The 15,281-nt window shown below is 38.3% G+C and overlaps 1 protein-coding gene across 1 annotated transcript; it reads left to right on the top strand.

Moving 5' to 3' along the window:
• Window positions 1-12,060: 12,060 nt before the first annotated feature.
• On the top strand, window positions 12,061-13,053 carry LOC116870075 (putative olfactory receptor 2B8). Its single transcript, XM_032861778.1, has one exon. The coding sequence runs from the start codon at window positions 12,061-12,063 to the stop codon at window positions 13,051-13,053; it is 993 nt and encodes a 330-aa protein (XP_032717669.1).
• Window positions 13,054-15,281: the final 2,228 nt, after the last annotated feature.

Consider the following 15,281-nt stretch of genomic DNA (forward strand, 5'->3'; position numbering starts at 1 on the left):
GGTGACTGTGACTTTTCCAAAGTCTGCTTATTTTACTTAGTTACCAGAAATAAATAATTCTTGAAGTATAATTTTAGAATTTACTTAAATCTTCCAACCTACCCAATAAAAATTTCCAGGGATGGAGTCTGGGAATATATATTATAAAGCCCCAATATGATGCTGATGATAAACTAGGTTAGACATAAATTTTAATTTGGATAGTATCTTATGTCTACCCTTCAAATCATCTTTCCTCCTCCTTTCCAAGTTGGTCACATGTAATTAAAACCCAATACAACTATAAATCAATGCTTCAGTATTGTGGACTGACTGAAGTTATGCCCAAATAAAATCATATGATGATCTTTTTTCACATTTTGGTACTTTGTGTAATTGTCATTTTATCATGGAATTGAGCCAATGGAGTGCCAAAATACAATACTTTTTGTCTTCTGATACCTTTAAATTTCACTGTCTGGAGAAGATGGAGCCATTACCCTAAACACAGCCTTTGATATTTAAACTATTTGAGCTTTGTTTTATTTCATAATCAGCTATATTAAAGTGATCTGGACCGACATTTGTTCTGAACATAGATCCTAAAGTCCCAACCACCGAAGCTCTCATTTTAGTAAGTCTGGAAACATTTGTGTTGAAAAAGTGTGTTGTAGGGGGCACCTGGGTGGCTCAGTTGGTTAACATCTGTTTTCAGCTCAGGTTGTGATCCCAGGATCCTGCAACTGAGCTCTGCATTGGGCTCCCTGCTCAGTGGGGAGCTTGCTTCTCCCTCTCCTATTCCCCCTGCTTGTTCTTTCTGTCAAATAAATAAATAAAATCTTAAAAAAAAAAAAGAAAAAATGTCTTGTGTAGTTTTAACATGGATTTAAGTTTGAAAACAAACAATCCATTCTAGATCTTTTCATTGACAGATTAGGAAACTGAGGCATGGTGAAACATATTTATAATCAAAGAGACCACGAATAGTGGACCTAAAATTTTTTGTTATTGTATTACATGTTTTTATTATTATATTCTGAAGTATAGTTGATATAAAATGTTATATTAGTTTCAGGTGTATAGCATAAGGAAGGAGTCAACAGTTCTATACATTACTCAGTGCTCTCACCATATGTGTAGTCACCCATACAATATTACTATAATATTACTGGTTATATTCCCTATGCTATACTTTCCATTTTTGTGACATTTATTTTATGACTGGAAGCTTGTCCTTCTTAATCCCCTTTATCTATTTCACCCATGCCCCCACCCCCCTCCCCTCTGGCAACCACCAGTTGTCTGTATTTATGAATCTGTTTCTGGTTTGCTTGCTTGTTCCTTTGTTTTGTTTTTTAGATTCCACATTTAAGTGAAATCATGCAATATTTGTCTTTCTCTGTCTGATTTATTTCACACAGCATATTTCATTTACCTCTAGGTCCATCCATGTTGTTGCAAATGGCAAGATATTACTCTTTTTAAAATTATGGGAATGAAAGGCACAGCATAGGAAATATAGTAAATGATATCATAATGTTGTATGGGGACAAAAAGTAGCTACACTTGCAGTGAACATAGCATAATGTATAGATAAATTGAATCATTATATTCTACATCTGAAACTAATGTCACATCACATGTCCACTACACTTACATTTAAAAAATATTCTTAAAAGTGATCTAATTCTTTTTTATGGCTGAGAAATATAGTAAAGATTTTAACATAAGCATCTGAATTTATCACGATGAGTGTAAATGTCCTTACTTTTTAAATACGAATTTTATTGAAGAGATTGTTAAAAGCCACAATAATGAAAACCAATACGGAAGCCACGTATATGCTGCCACGCATACATGGATCTCTATCACACACAAGCCTTATGAGGGTGTGCAAAGTTGCAAGCAATTAATTTTCACTTAGAAAAAAATTCAAGGTGCGCCTGGCTGGCTTCCTCAGTTGAACATTTAACTCTTGGTTTCAGCTCAGGTCATGATCTTAGGGTTGTGAGATCAAGCCCCTGGACCAGGCTTTGTGCTCAGCAGGGAGTCTGCTTGAGATTCTCCCTCTCACTCTGCCTCTGCTCCACCCCCCAACTAGCGCTTGCTCTCTCTCTGGCTCTCTCTCTCAAATAAATAAATAAGTAAATAAAATCTTAAAAAAAAAAAGAAAGAAAGAATTCAAAAGTCTTCTCACCCTGATTCACCTTAAGAATAAGCGTCTTACACATGAAAAAGTGCTCCATATCACTGGGCATCAGGGAAATACAAATCAAAACCACAATGAGATACCACCTCACACCAGTCAGAATGGCTAAAATTAACAAGTCAGGAAATGACAGATGCTGGCGAGGATGTGGAGAAAGGGGAACCTTCCTACACTGTTGGTGGGAATGCAAGCTGGTGTAACCACTCTGGAAAACAACATGGAGGTTCCTCAAAAAGTTGACAATAGAGCTACCCTATGGCCCAGCAATCGCACTACTGGGTACTTACCCTAAAGATACAAACGTAGTGATTTGAAGGGGCACGTGCACCCGAATGTTTATAGCAGCAATGTCCACAATAGCCAAACTATGGAAAGAACCTAGATGTCCATCAACAGGTGAATGGATAAAGATGTGGTATATATACACAATGGAATACTATGCAGCCATCGAAAGAAACGCAATCTTGCCATTTGCGACGACGTGGATGGAACTAGAGGGTATTATGCTGAGTGAAATAAGTTAATCAGAGAAAGACAACTATCATATGATCTCCCTGATATGAGGAATTTGAGAGGCAAAGAGGTGGCTTTGGCGGGGGAGAAAAAAATGAAACAAGATGGGATCAGGAGGGAGACAAACCATAAGAGACTCTTAATCTCACAAAACAGACTGAGGGTTGCTGCAGGGAGGGGGTTAGGGAGAGGGTGGTTGGGTTATGGACATTGGGTAAGGTATGTGCTATGGTGAGTGCTATGAAGTGTGTAAACCTGGTGATTCACAGACATGTACCCCTGTGGCTAATAATACATTATATGTTAATTAAAAATTAAAAAAAAAAAGAATAAGCATCTTATCCTGGCAAGCCCTTTAAATAGCTACATTATCAATTAAAAATTTCAAGGACACATTGCTAGACATAACTTTGGAGCAAGACATAAGATAAAAGTTAACCAAATAATTGTATTATATTGTTTTCCTTTTATTGAAGATATTTATTTATATCTCTTTTCCTATAAAGCATATTAAGCACAATTATGGGCTGGATATGACATTAAGTAGTATCCTTTTGTACCCATGCAGAAAAGCAGTAAAGGTCATTTAAAAGAATTCTAAAGGAGAGGTTTCCTGGAGTAAAGCCAGGTAAGGACAAATTTACTTCTCAGCTCAGAAGGTGTTTCTGTCACTGAAGACCTTCACTTTCCCGTCCACAGTCACTCCCATCAGATAGTTCAGATTGCTTCATTTTTCTCTCTTAACGCCAATAGTCCACAAATCCAAACTGATTCCAAACACCAGACATTATATTTCCAATTATTTTCTGGCCAAAATCATATCTATGTGATGAACACATTTAACTTTTATAAATCAACTCAATCTTTGTAAAGCAGAATATTTTTTTCTCAAGTCATCTTTTTTCTACAACAGAAAGAATGTTTACAAAGACTGAAAACATTAGTGACATCCTTGGCTTCTATCTGTCTTTATTTGGAATCCTTGGCAATCAAAATCATTCAGGTCTTAGCATGTAATAGAGACTCAGTAAACATTTACTGATTGAATGAATAAAAAGGTTTATTATCCTGTATTTTTCTTATGAAAATGATCATGTAATGTGCAAATAATAAGACATGTATCTCTTTTTAGAAATCCCTCTGTACCCACTTGACTCACAAAAGTAGAAATTCTGACAAGAGACCATCACACAAAGCTGGGGCCTCAAAAGGCTATCACCTTGGGGGAAGGGTACATAAGAAATGCATCCACAGTGCAGAAGACAGAAAAGAAACTTGCTCCTTTTGACTTAGGAGAATAACTGAGTGGCTGGTGGGTGAGGAGAAGGCTTTATCCTGAAAATTTATGACTTTCAGTATACCAATGCGTGTATTTGCAGCCAAAATCCATACTGTGGTCTAAGAAAACTTGAGAATTGTAGGGTGATCTCCTTCTCTCAGAATGTATTACATTACTTTCTCTGTCTCTGATAGACTTTTAAAAATAATTCTCTTGGTTTTTTATTGAGATATAATTCACATTACATTATATTAGTTTCAGATGTACAAAATAATGATTTGATGTTTGTATATATTACAAAATGATCAACACAATAAATCTGGTTAACATCCATCACTGTACATAGTTAATAAATTATTTTTGTGTTGAGAAATTTTAACATTTACTCTCTTAGCAACTTCCAAATATGCAACACAGTATTATTAACTACTGTCACCATGCTGTACATTTTACCCTCATGACATTTATTTTATAACTGGAATTTTATACCTTTGACCCCTTTCACCCATTATGCTTACCCTCCCCCATCCTCCCTACCTGGCAACTATCAGTTTGTTAAATCTATTCTCTGTATCTATGAGCTCACTTTTGTTTGTTTTTAGTTCTGCATATAAATTATATCATACAGTATTTGTCTTTCTGTCTTTTTCTATCTGGCTTATTTTGCTTAGCATAATACCCTGGAAGTTCACCCATATTGTTGCTGATGTCGAGATTTCCTTTTTAATGGCTAAATAATATTCCATTGTATGTATGTACCACATCTTCTTTATCCATTCACCCATCAATGGACACACCTGTTAGGATGGCTATTATCAAAAACACAAGAGACAACAAATGGTGGCCAAGATGTGGAGAAAGAAAACCCTTGTGCCCTGTTGGTGGGAACACTAACTGGTGCAGACACTATGGAAAATAGTATGGAGGTTCCTCAAAAAATAAAAATAGAACTACCCTATGATCCAGCAGTTCCATTTCTCGGTATTTATCCAAAGGAAATGACTAATGAGTCATATCTATACTCCCATGTTCATAGAAGTTTTAGTCACTGTCCCAAGGTGTGGAAACAATCCAAAGTATTCACCAGTGTATGAATGCATAAAGAAACTGTGGTATGGGGCACCTGGGTGGTTCATTTAGTTAAGCATCCCACTCTTGGTTTTGGCTCAAGTCATTATCTCAGGGCTGTGAGATTGAGCCCCATTTTGGTCTCCCCAGTTGGTAAAGGGACTGCTTGAGATTCTTTCTTTCCCTCTCCTTTTGCCCCTTTCCCCTCTAAAATAAATAAATAAATATTTTTAAAAAGAAATTTGGTATATACACACAATGGAATATTATTTAGCCCTTTAAAAAGAGGAACTCCTGTCATTTATGACAACATGGATGTACCTGGAGGATGTTGTGCTAAGAGATATAAGATATAAGAGATATAAGTTTGACAGGCAGACAAAGACAAATACTGCATGGTATTCCTCACATGCAGAGGAAAAAGTACAACTCATAAAAACAGAATAAAAAAAGTATTTGCCAGGGGCTGGGGAATTGCTGGTGGGGTGGGGTGGAAATCAAGAGAAGCTGGTAAAAGGGTACAAACTTTCAGTTATAAGATGCATGAGGTCTGAGGATCTAACATACAGCATGATGTCTATCATTGATAACACTGTATTGTATAATCAAAATTTGTTAAGAGACTAGAACTCAAATGTTCTCACACACACAAAAAGATAAACATGAGATGACGGATGTGTTAACTCGATGGGGAAATCCTTTCACAAGGTATATGTATAACAAAATGTTGTACACTTTAAAAATCTTAGTTTTATTTGTCAATTATACCTCAATAAAGCTGGCGGGGGGGGCGGGTGGAAAGGACTTCATTGGAAGACCTGAAGCTGATGTTTTCACTAACAAACAGTGGATGTTTGTTTAAGAACCATGTCTCAAACCATGTTTAAGAACCATTAGAACAAAAATTTATGTTGGGGATGTGAAATTTTTTGCATAATAAAAACAACTCATTCAACTATAACATTAACAAAAGACTACGATCCTTGAAGAAAGTCTTGAATTAATAATGGAATATGGTATATGGGAAAATAAGACAAGATAGTATCTTTCAAATGAAGCAAAATAATAGAATAATGGATGCATAATAGAATAGAATGTTGGCCCCAAAATGGAAAGCTGTACCCAGTGATTAATACATTGTAGGTTTGTTCCCACAACTAACAACTACAGGATCCATAGAATAAACACAGATTTATATATTAAAGGTGTGCTTTTTATTTAATCTTGTAGACAGTGGTTGCCAAGATTATTTTTTTTTTGAAGACTCCATTTATTTATTTGACAAACAGAGATCACAAGTAGGCAGAGAGGCAGGCAGAGAGAGAGAGAGATGGAAGCAGGCTCTCCGCCGAGCAGAGAGCCCGATGCGGGGCTCGATCTCAGGACCCCGAGATCATGACCCAAGCCGAAGGCAGAGGCTTTAACCCACTGAGCCATCCAGGCGCCCCTGCCAAGATTATTTTTAAGCAAGGAATGATGTGGTTGTGTCAGTTTTAGGAAAAATAATTCGGATAATGCTGTAGAAGCTTGGAGTTGGTGTGGTTGGAGAATCTCTTAGGAGATGAATTAAATGGTTTGGGCAAGGGTAAAAAGATATGAAATAACATTGATAACAAATAAAAAATGTGTGCTGGACAGTAAATGTATTCTAAAAATATGTCAGATTCAACAAGGCATATCTTCAGTGTTTGGATAAAAACAGAAGAAAGAATCAAGAATAATTCAGGCAGTTCTCACTGGGGTTGTTGAGGGTTTGGTATTGAGATTTTGAAAATCTAACATGTAGAACAGCAGCTGCTTTCAGACCACGATACCTCAGGTTGCAAAACCATGGAAATTTTAGAGTTCACAAATAATACCTGTGTATATAGCCAGGATTCCATTTGCTTTAGTATAGAACTCAATAGGGGTCTAAACTGTGGATATGGATTGGAGATTCATCTTACAGACAGACGGTAGCTCACTGCATGGAAAGGATGAAGTATCGCAGGACGAGTGTGGAGAGAGGAGAGTCAAGGATGGAATCTTGGGAAATCGAAACATTGAAGATTGTGCCCAATGAGAAAGAACTGAGAATCAATGGCCCAAGAAATAATAGAAGAACAGAGAAAAGCCAGTGGGTAATATCATTTCATGAAGGATGGAAACATCATCAATGCCTTATTATACCAAGTAAGAGGACATCTGCTTTGTGTAATGGAAGAATATTAAAGATTTTACAGAAAGCAGCTTCACCAGAGTGGTAGGAGAAGATGGTAAAAGAGCATGTAGAAGTGTTGATGGGAGAAGAAAAAATATGGATACTTTGTGTCCAGTCAAAAAGATGAAATTTACAAGGAGGATAGCTAGAAGACAGTGGGGAAGGAGGAGAGTTCCATTCTGATTTTATTTTTCTGATAGGATAGAGGAGCATATTTTTAGACAATGAACAAACAGATAATGGGATATAAGAGCTAAACAAAGAACATATTAAAGATAACAGTAATAAGTTCTCAAAAAGGTTGGAAGGTAAGAGTTGATTAAACCATTGGAAAATAATTTTCCTTAGTGAGTCAGTAACAAAGAAAGATTATAACTAACATGAAGGGGGGGAGGCACAGAAATTTGTCTTTTAAGTAGGAAAAGAGGATAGCTCTGAAAATAAGGATGGAGAATCTAAAGTCTGGCCCTGGAGGCCTAATGTATAGCATGGGAACTATACTTAATAATAGTGTATTGTATATTTGGAATTGCTGAGAGGATAGATCCTAAATGTTCTCCTCACAAGAAGAAAAAAGGTAACTATGTGCAGCATAGTTGTTAACCAGACTTACTGTAGTGATGATTTCACAGTATATACAAGAACTGAATCACTATATTGTATGACTAAAATGAACACAGTGTTATGACAATTGTATCTCAAGGAACTTAAAGACTAGCAAAATATATTGTAACTAAAACTATTAAATGGGATAGGTAAATGGAAGTTAAGTAGAGACAACAGTTTCACTCCCAATCAATCTGGCAGGAAGAGATTGACGACATGTTGATGTCCCCTCTCCAGAGCCTTCCTCTTTGGCTGCCTCTGGGGAACCAAACTCTGAATACTGCAACTGAGGTTAATGAGTTACATGGGGCAGGACACTCCTGGGACCACTAAAAATAAACACATACTCAGTCCCTAAAGCATGTACTTTGACTTTGGTGATTTATAAGAATATCCCTCAGATATAATATTAGCCCTTTTATTCATGGGCAGATTCCGTAGACCTCATAGATTCCACTATAATTTATCCTTCTTCTTGTGCCCCCAAACACTGAAATGAGTGAGCAGTCTTCATGGGTAAACCCTGGGGATGAGACAACTTAAACTAACATTAGTTGTAAAGAGAACTGGTACTACCTTTAACGGAGCCTGAGGGAGGAGCAATTTTGACTTCCCTTGCCTTTGAGAGTCACCATTGCCAAGGATTATCCTGTCTAAGGTTGGCATATTTTAAATACATGAATCTCGGTTTATTCTAAGGATTCCGTTCTGTTTCAGCCCCAAACACTTGTCTGCAATTCCATGGCCACACACCACTTGGCCATCACTCACTGAGTGTATTAGCATTCACGCGGACCAGCGGTCGTGAGCTTTCATCTGCAGACATTGTCATCAATGTATCAGTCTCTCAGGGTCATAGAAGTGTACTGATCCTTCAAAGACCATCCTGCTTCTTCCAAGAGGTAGTTGGATATCTGTAATCTTTGATATTCTTCCTTGGAAGAAGATGCCATATTCTTACCCTAATATTCAAATGCTCCTAATAGCTGGAGTTGTTCCCTTTACTCCGGATTCCTTAGACCCCAATAAGTGCTGGTGTTACATGCAGAACTGGTGTCTATAGGTGAGTTTGCTATTCCCTTAGAGGAAGTTCCAGAGAGAAGAGCAATCTGAAGTCCAGATTAACTGAACACCCCTTCACTAGTGAAGTGAAAGAATGTCAGTATTTTCTCTTCCAGCTCAAACAGAATGCTGGCTGTTAGGCGTCTTATGAGTGTTCAATCTGTGTTTGTGTTTCAGATCTGTAAAGTGTAACAAACAGGTGTATAGGAGAAAAACCTTCATTGGATATTCATGCCACATAGGGGGATCTGTTTTTGCTATTACTGAAGGCTTCTGCGATATGAACTTGAAATAAGATAGAACGAATACCTACACCTTGGTCTTACCACTGTGTGTAGGCATCTATTTATAATAAAGATTTGTTGTAATTTGACAGGCATAACTGCATTATCCTATTGCTATTGAATTGAGTTTTGTTCCCCACCACCACCACCACCAAAAAAGTGTGTTGAAATCCTAACCCCAGTTCAGGTTTAGTGGGACTTTATGTGAAAGCAGGGTCTTTACCAATGTGTTCAAGTTCAGATAAGGTTACACTCAATCGGGTGCTCTAATCCAATATGACTGGTATTTCTTATAAGAGGAAGAGAAGATAATGGCAGGCAGGGGAGAACGTCATGTGCTTACAGAGGCAGTAGATGACCTCCTGTGCCTGCAAGTCAAGGAACCCCAAACTGCCGGCAAACAAACCTCCAGAAGTTACAAAGGCCCAAGGATGTATTCTCCCGACTGGCTTCAGAGGCTCTGCCAAGATCTTCATTCTGGACTTTATCTTCCTGAGCTACAAGACAATAAATCCCTGTTGTTTTAAGCCACCTAGCTTGTGGCACTCTGTTATGGAAGTCTCAGAAAATAATACCACAAATTGAAATTTATACTAAAGTGCCCATGTCCATTTAATTATCCTCTTCTAGTTACAATGAATTTTACATGTTTCTTATCAGAATACATGCTTTCTTGGTTCAGATCACATTCTGTGCAACACTGAGAACAAAATCATTGAAAATCGTGTTCTTGGCTGAGTTATGAGATATGTCGGTGCTCTCTGAGAAAGAACAGTCTATTTGGAAACCCTGTAAGAGATTCCACTGGGCACCATGATGGAATGGAGAAGCCCTTTTCTGACCCTTAAAGCCACAAGGAGAGATGGAAGAAGCAGAGGTAAGTCCCAACAACATGTGACAAAACAAATTCTGACTAATGACCATTGTCTGATTCTGGATATTTTGGATCACGGCCTGATAATGTGGAAGATCTAGAAACTAAGAACCATGCTATTGCTAAAGAACATGCAAGGACTGAGATGGGTGCTTCTTTGAAATGTAAACCTACTAGGTTTCAGTAAAAAGCTAAATGCATTATGCCTTACATTTCTTAATAAAAGCTAGGAACATCATCTCATTTATTTGGAAGAAGAGAAGGCCAGGCAGGAGGGGTGGGGAGGCAGCCTTCAGAATGTCAAAGCTTTTAGTGGTAGATTTATGCATATAACCCAACTATTCTGATTCCCATTTGATGCATTCCAAAACGTATTATCCCTAATTAATTTTGTACTCTGGCAACACTGTAACAACAGCCATCAAAACAATCATTTGAAAGGATTTAAGAATAAGAGGAGAAGGGGACCAAGAATATAACAGCAAAGTCAGAATAGAGAGATGGCCAAATATCCTCTTGCCTGGTCTTAGATTTTGCTAAAAGAAAAGTAACATTTGCAAAAGATAGAGTCCTGCAAAGTTCCAGACAAGACATCTTAAAAAAAAAAAAAAAATCCTACAGTTTGAATAGTCAAGGCTATCTGTTATCCATTGTTCAAGATTTCCTTTGCTTTGCTGTTCTCTCTGAATTTTATCCCTAGACTTTCAATAGACTGTTAAAGGTCTTAATCTCCCATATTCTCATTTATTCAGCAAAGACTTTTTGTGACTCTGTTACATGCCAGGCTCTTTTCCAGGCTATGATGATATTATGAGATATTACTCTTGTTTAGGTTGTTTTTACTATTAAACTTGCTTCATGGGGTGTGGGGAAGGGAGGGAGGTTATTTCTAAGATCAAGCCCAATATTTTAATAGAAAACAAATGATTCCTCTAAGGTTGGCATTTATGGAAGTAGAGAATGGGATGTTTAAAAAATATTTTACTCCATTACATTAAAAAATTTTTGTTTATTTAGATGTATTTATTTATTTTAATGAGGGAGCCGGGGGAGGGGCAGGGAGGAGAGAGAGAATGCTGAAGGAGACTCCCCACTGAGGGGAGAGCCCATGGCAAGGGGCTCAATCCCAGAACCCTGAGATCATGACCTGAGCCAAAATCAAGAGTTGGCCACTTAACCAACTGAGCCACCCCGGTGCCCTAAATTCAAAATTTTTTGAGGGAGTTGTAATGTAAGACAGAAAGAAAGACTAAACACTAGATTGGTGATTTTCTGAGATTTTGCTGAAATTGGTATCAGTAATGATTACTCAGGATTCGTCCTCCTGCAACATGAATTTTGGACATGATGCATTCTTCAATCATTCCCAATAGCACTTCCCAATCAATAACCATGATTTCAGGCTCCATTCTCAAACATCTCATTAGATTTTACATTAAAATATGACATTTCCCTTGAATAAAATTGGTGATGGGAAATTTTACTACCTATGCAATTTCAGAGAACACTTTTTGTCTACACAAAACAGAAGTAAGGGAACCAGTGTGATATATTTCAATTCTTAATGAAAAACAAAGAGGGATGGGGGCACTGCAAATTTGCACCTTATTCAGAACAATTACACTTAAATTTTGGAGAAACTACAGTTAGCTTCAGAATTCATGTCATCATGAAAAGACAGTGTCCCTACTGGTTAAGAGCTCACGTCTTAGAGTCTGCCTGAACCCTGGCGAGTCTCCCTGGGAAAATGACTTCACGCTCAGTTCCCTCATCTGTTCAACAGAGATGATGAACATGTCAACCCCAGAGAGTCCCTGGGAGAAAATGCACAGATCTTTTGGACAATGCCTAAAACATGGAAGATGCTTCTGTCCCGTGGCTATTTATCACCCCCCTTCTCACCAACAAGGAAGGCACTGTGCAAACCTCTGGAGCTTCCAAACAGCTTCTAGCTGCCAGCTCTAGGAAAACGGAGGTGGATGGAACATGCAAGATAAAACAATGGAGTCCCCCTTCTTGCACAGGCAGAGTACAAGGGAAAGAGCTAATGAGAGCACCTTCTCAGGATTTCTTCTCCTAGGCTTTTCCAACAGGCCTCAACTGGAAACGCCTCTCTTTGTGGTCATCCTAATCGTCTACTTCTTGAGCTTTCTTGGCAATGGCACAATTATACTTCTGTCTCGGGTGGACACTCGCCTGCACACCCCCATGTATTTCTTCCTCTCCAACCTCTCTTTCATGGATCTTTGTTTGACCACCTGCACGGTCCCTCAGACGCTGGCCAACCTCAAGGGGAGGGATAAGACCATCACCTATGGTGGCTGCGTGACCCAGCTCTTCATCGCCCTGGGACTTGGGGGCGTGGAGTGTGTGCTCCTGGCGGTCATGGCCTATGACCGCTATGCTGCCGTGTGCCGCCCACTGCACTACCTGGCCATTGTGCACCCGCAGCTTTGCCTGCGGCTGGTGCTAACTGCTTGGCTCACAGGGTTCGGCAACTCGGTGCTGCAGACAGCCCTGACCATGATTCTTCCCCTGTGTGGGAAAAACCGGGTGGACCATTTCTTCTGTGAAGTTCCAGTGATGCTGAAGCTTGCCTGTGCTGACACCTCCATCAACGAGGCTGAGCTCTTCACGGTCAGTGTCTTCTTTCTCGTGGTGCCCCTGTCGCTCATCTTAGTGTCCTATGGCCAAATCACCCGGGCCGTCCTGAAGATCAAGTCGGCCCAGGGGAGGTGGAAGGCCTTCGGAACGTGTGGTTCCCACCTGCTGGTGGTGGTCATCTTCTTTGGCACACTCATCTCTATGTACCTCCAGCCCCCCTCCAGTTACTCACAGGATGTGAACAAAAGCATTGCGCTGTTCTACACTCTGGTGACTCCCCTGCTGAATCCCCTCATTTACACCCTGAGGAACAAGGAAGTCAAGGGGGCGCTAAGGAGGCTGCTGAGGGCAAATGCAGACGCAAGAGGGAGCTGATGCAGGACTTGCAGGCCTGAGCGTTGGTGCCCCGGGCTGGGGGCGTAGGGCTCTGGGTGACTCCAAGCCAGCAGGTCCTGGTAAAGCACCTGCTCTATAGGAGGCAACGTTCTAGGGACTTCAGATCTATCAGCAATCAAAAGGAACACCCCTGTTCCCATGGAGAATATGGGTTTTAAGATGATGTAAAAATAAACTATGAAATATCATGTCTTGGAATACTTTACAATAACGAGAATACACAAATTACAAGTACAAACAACAACATGAATGATTCTCACAAACACATGATGAGTGAAAGAAACCAGATACAAAATGGTTAATGCTGCTCAAATTTAATTATATCCAATGTACTCTTTATTCATGTGAAATTCAAAACCAGGCACAAGGAAAGCACAGGTATTGGAAGTCAGAAGAGTGGATTCTCAGGGGAGTTGTAATTGGAAGGAGAAATGGGAGAGGTGAATTCTGGGTTCTGCTTGTATTCTAATTCTGGATCTGGATGCTATTTATAGAAGGTAAACAATGAGTGAAAATTTACCAAATGGACACTGACACTACTTCCACTCTCTGTATGCCTGTTGTACATCAAATCATTTACTTTTAAAATGTTTAAAATAAGCTAGATATTAACAGTTACCACGATGCTAAACGCTCACATTAAGATTTGGGTTCCTTTCACACTTGATCTGCCTTTATATTTCAAATGATCTATGTGACTTCTTTGCAGGGTACTGAACTAGTAGAATCTAAACTGTTTTTGATATCCATGAGATTTAGCCACTGAGAGAACACTTTACTTTGCTCTCCTTTGAAGACCTCAATCAAAGATTATTTGTACAGTGAGCTCTGGTCTTGTCTTCCTTCCAGGTTGACTCACTGTTGTTTTCTGGTCTCTATGTCATATATTTGTATTCTGATCTTTTTCTTTCCTCACTTCTGCTAACTTTGAGCTTTTTTTTTTTTTTTTTTAACTAGTACGTAGAGGAGTGAAGTTAGGTTACTTGGTGTTTTTTTTTTTTTAAGAAATTAACTGTATTCTTTTTTATTATTAATTTGTTGACTTCGAAATCAGTCAGCTATAGAAAATCTATATAGAATGTATTGCATTCTAGAGCCTGCCTAGGGCCCATCAGAAAATTCTCTCTTGTCTAAATTTTTTATAAACACTAGCTGATAATCTGCATTTCACACTAGTGAAAGGGTCTGAACTGGCTGACAACTGTCAGATCTGTTTGAAAATTATTTTCCTAATGTAGGCTTTTATTGTGGTAAACTTTCCCATTAGATTGCTTTTGAAGCATCCCATAAATTTTAGTAATAGTGTTTGTATTTTAATTTTTTCAAGATATTTCTTCCTTTCCCTTTGATGTCCTCTTTGACCCATTGTTTCTGGGGTAGGGGGGTGTTATTTAATTTTTCCTATTTGGAAAATTTTCAGCTTTCCTTTTGTTATTGATCTTTAGTCTCATACCACTGCGATCAAATAAAAATACTTGCATGAATTCAATTTTCTTAAATTTGCTCAGACTTATTTTGTAAATTCTCTTGTGATCTCTCCTGGATGATGTTCCTGTGTGCTTGACGAGAATGTGTATTCTGCTGCTGTTGGATGAAATGGTCCATATATCTCTGTTAAATTTTTTAGGCTAAAGTATGGTTCAAATCCAATATTTCCATGTTGATTTTCTGTTGGAATGATTTATCCATTGTTAATATTAGAATATTGAAGTTCCTATGATAATTATGTTGTCTATTTCTCCCTTCATATCTGTTGGCATTTGTTTGATATGTTTAGATGATCCATGTTGGATCCCATATATTTACCATTGTTATATCTTCTTGATGAGTTGACCCCTTTGTATAATGAAATTTTTTGTCTCTTGTTACCGGTTTTGGTTTAAATTCTATTTTGTCTAATATAAACGTACCTATTCCTTCACTCTCAAATATTTACAAAAACAACTAGCACCAATTCTTCTCAAACTCTTCAAGAAAATGAAAAGTAAGGACACTCCCAAACTCATTTTACAAAATTAGTATTATCCTAACACCAAACGCAGATAAATATAACAAAGGGGAAAAAAAGAATGAAACCTATCGACCTATATCCCTGGTGAATGTTAATGCAAAATTTCTCAACAAAATATCAGCAAATCAAATTCAATAGCATATTAGAAGATTCATACATGATCAAGAAGGTTTTACAACAGGGACACAGGATGAAC

This window comes from Lontra canadensis, unplaced genomic scaffold (genome assembly GCF_010015895.1).
Source record: "Lontra canadensis isolate GAN:19392208 unplaced genomic scaffold, GSC_riverotter_1.0 scaffold21, whole genome shotgun sequence".
Lineage (NCBI taxonomy): Eukaryota > Metazoa > Chordata > Mammalia > Carnivora > Mustelidae > Lontra > Lontra canadensis.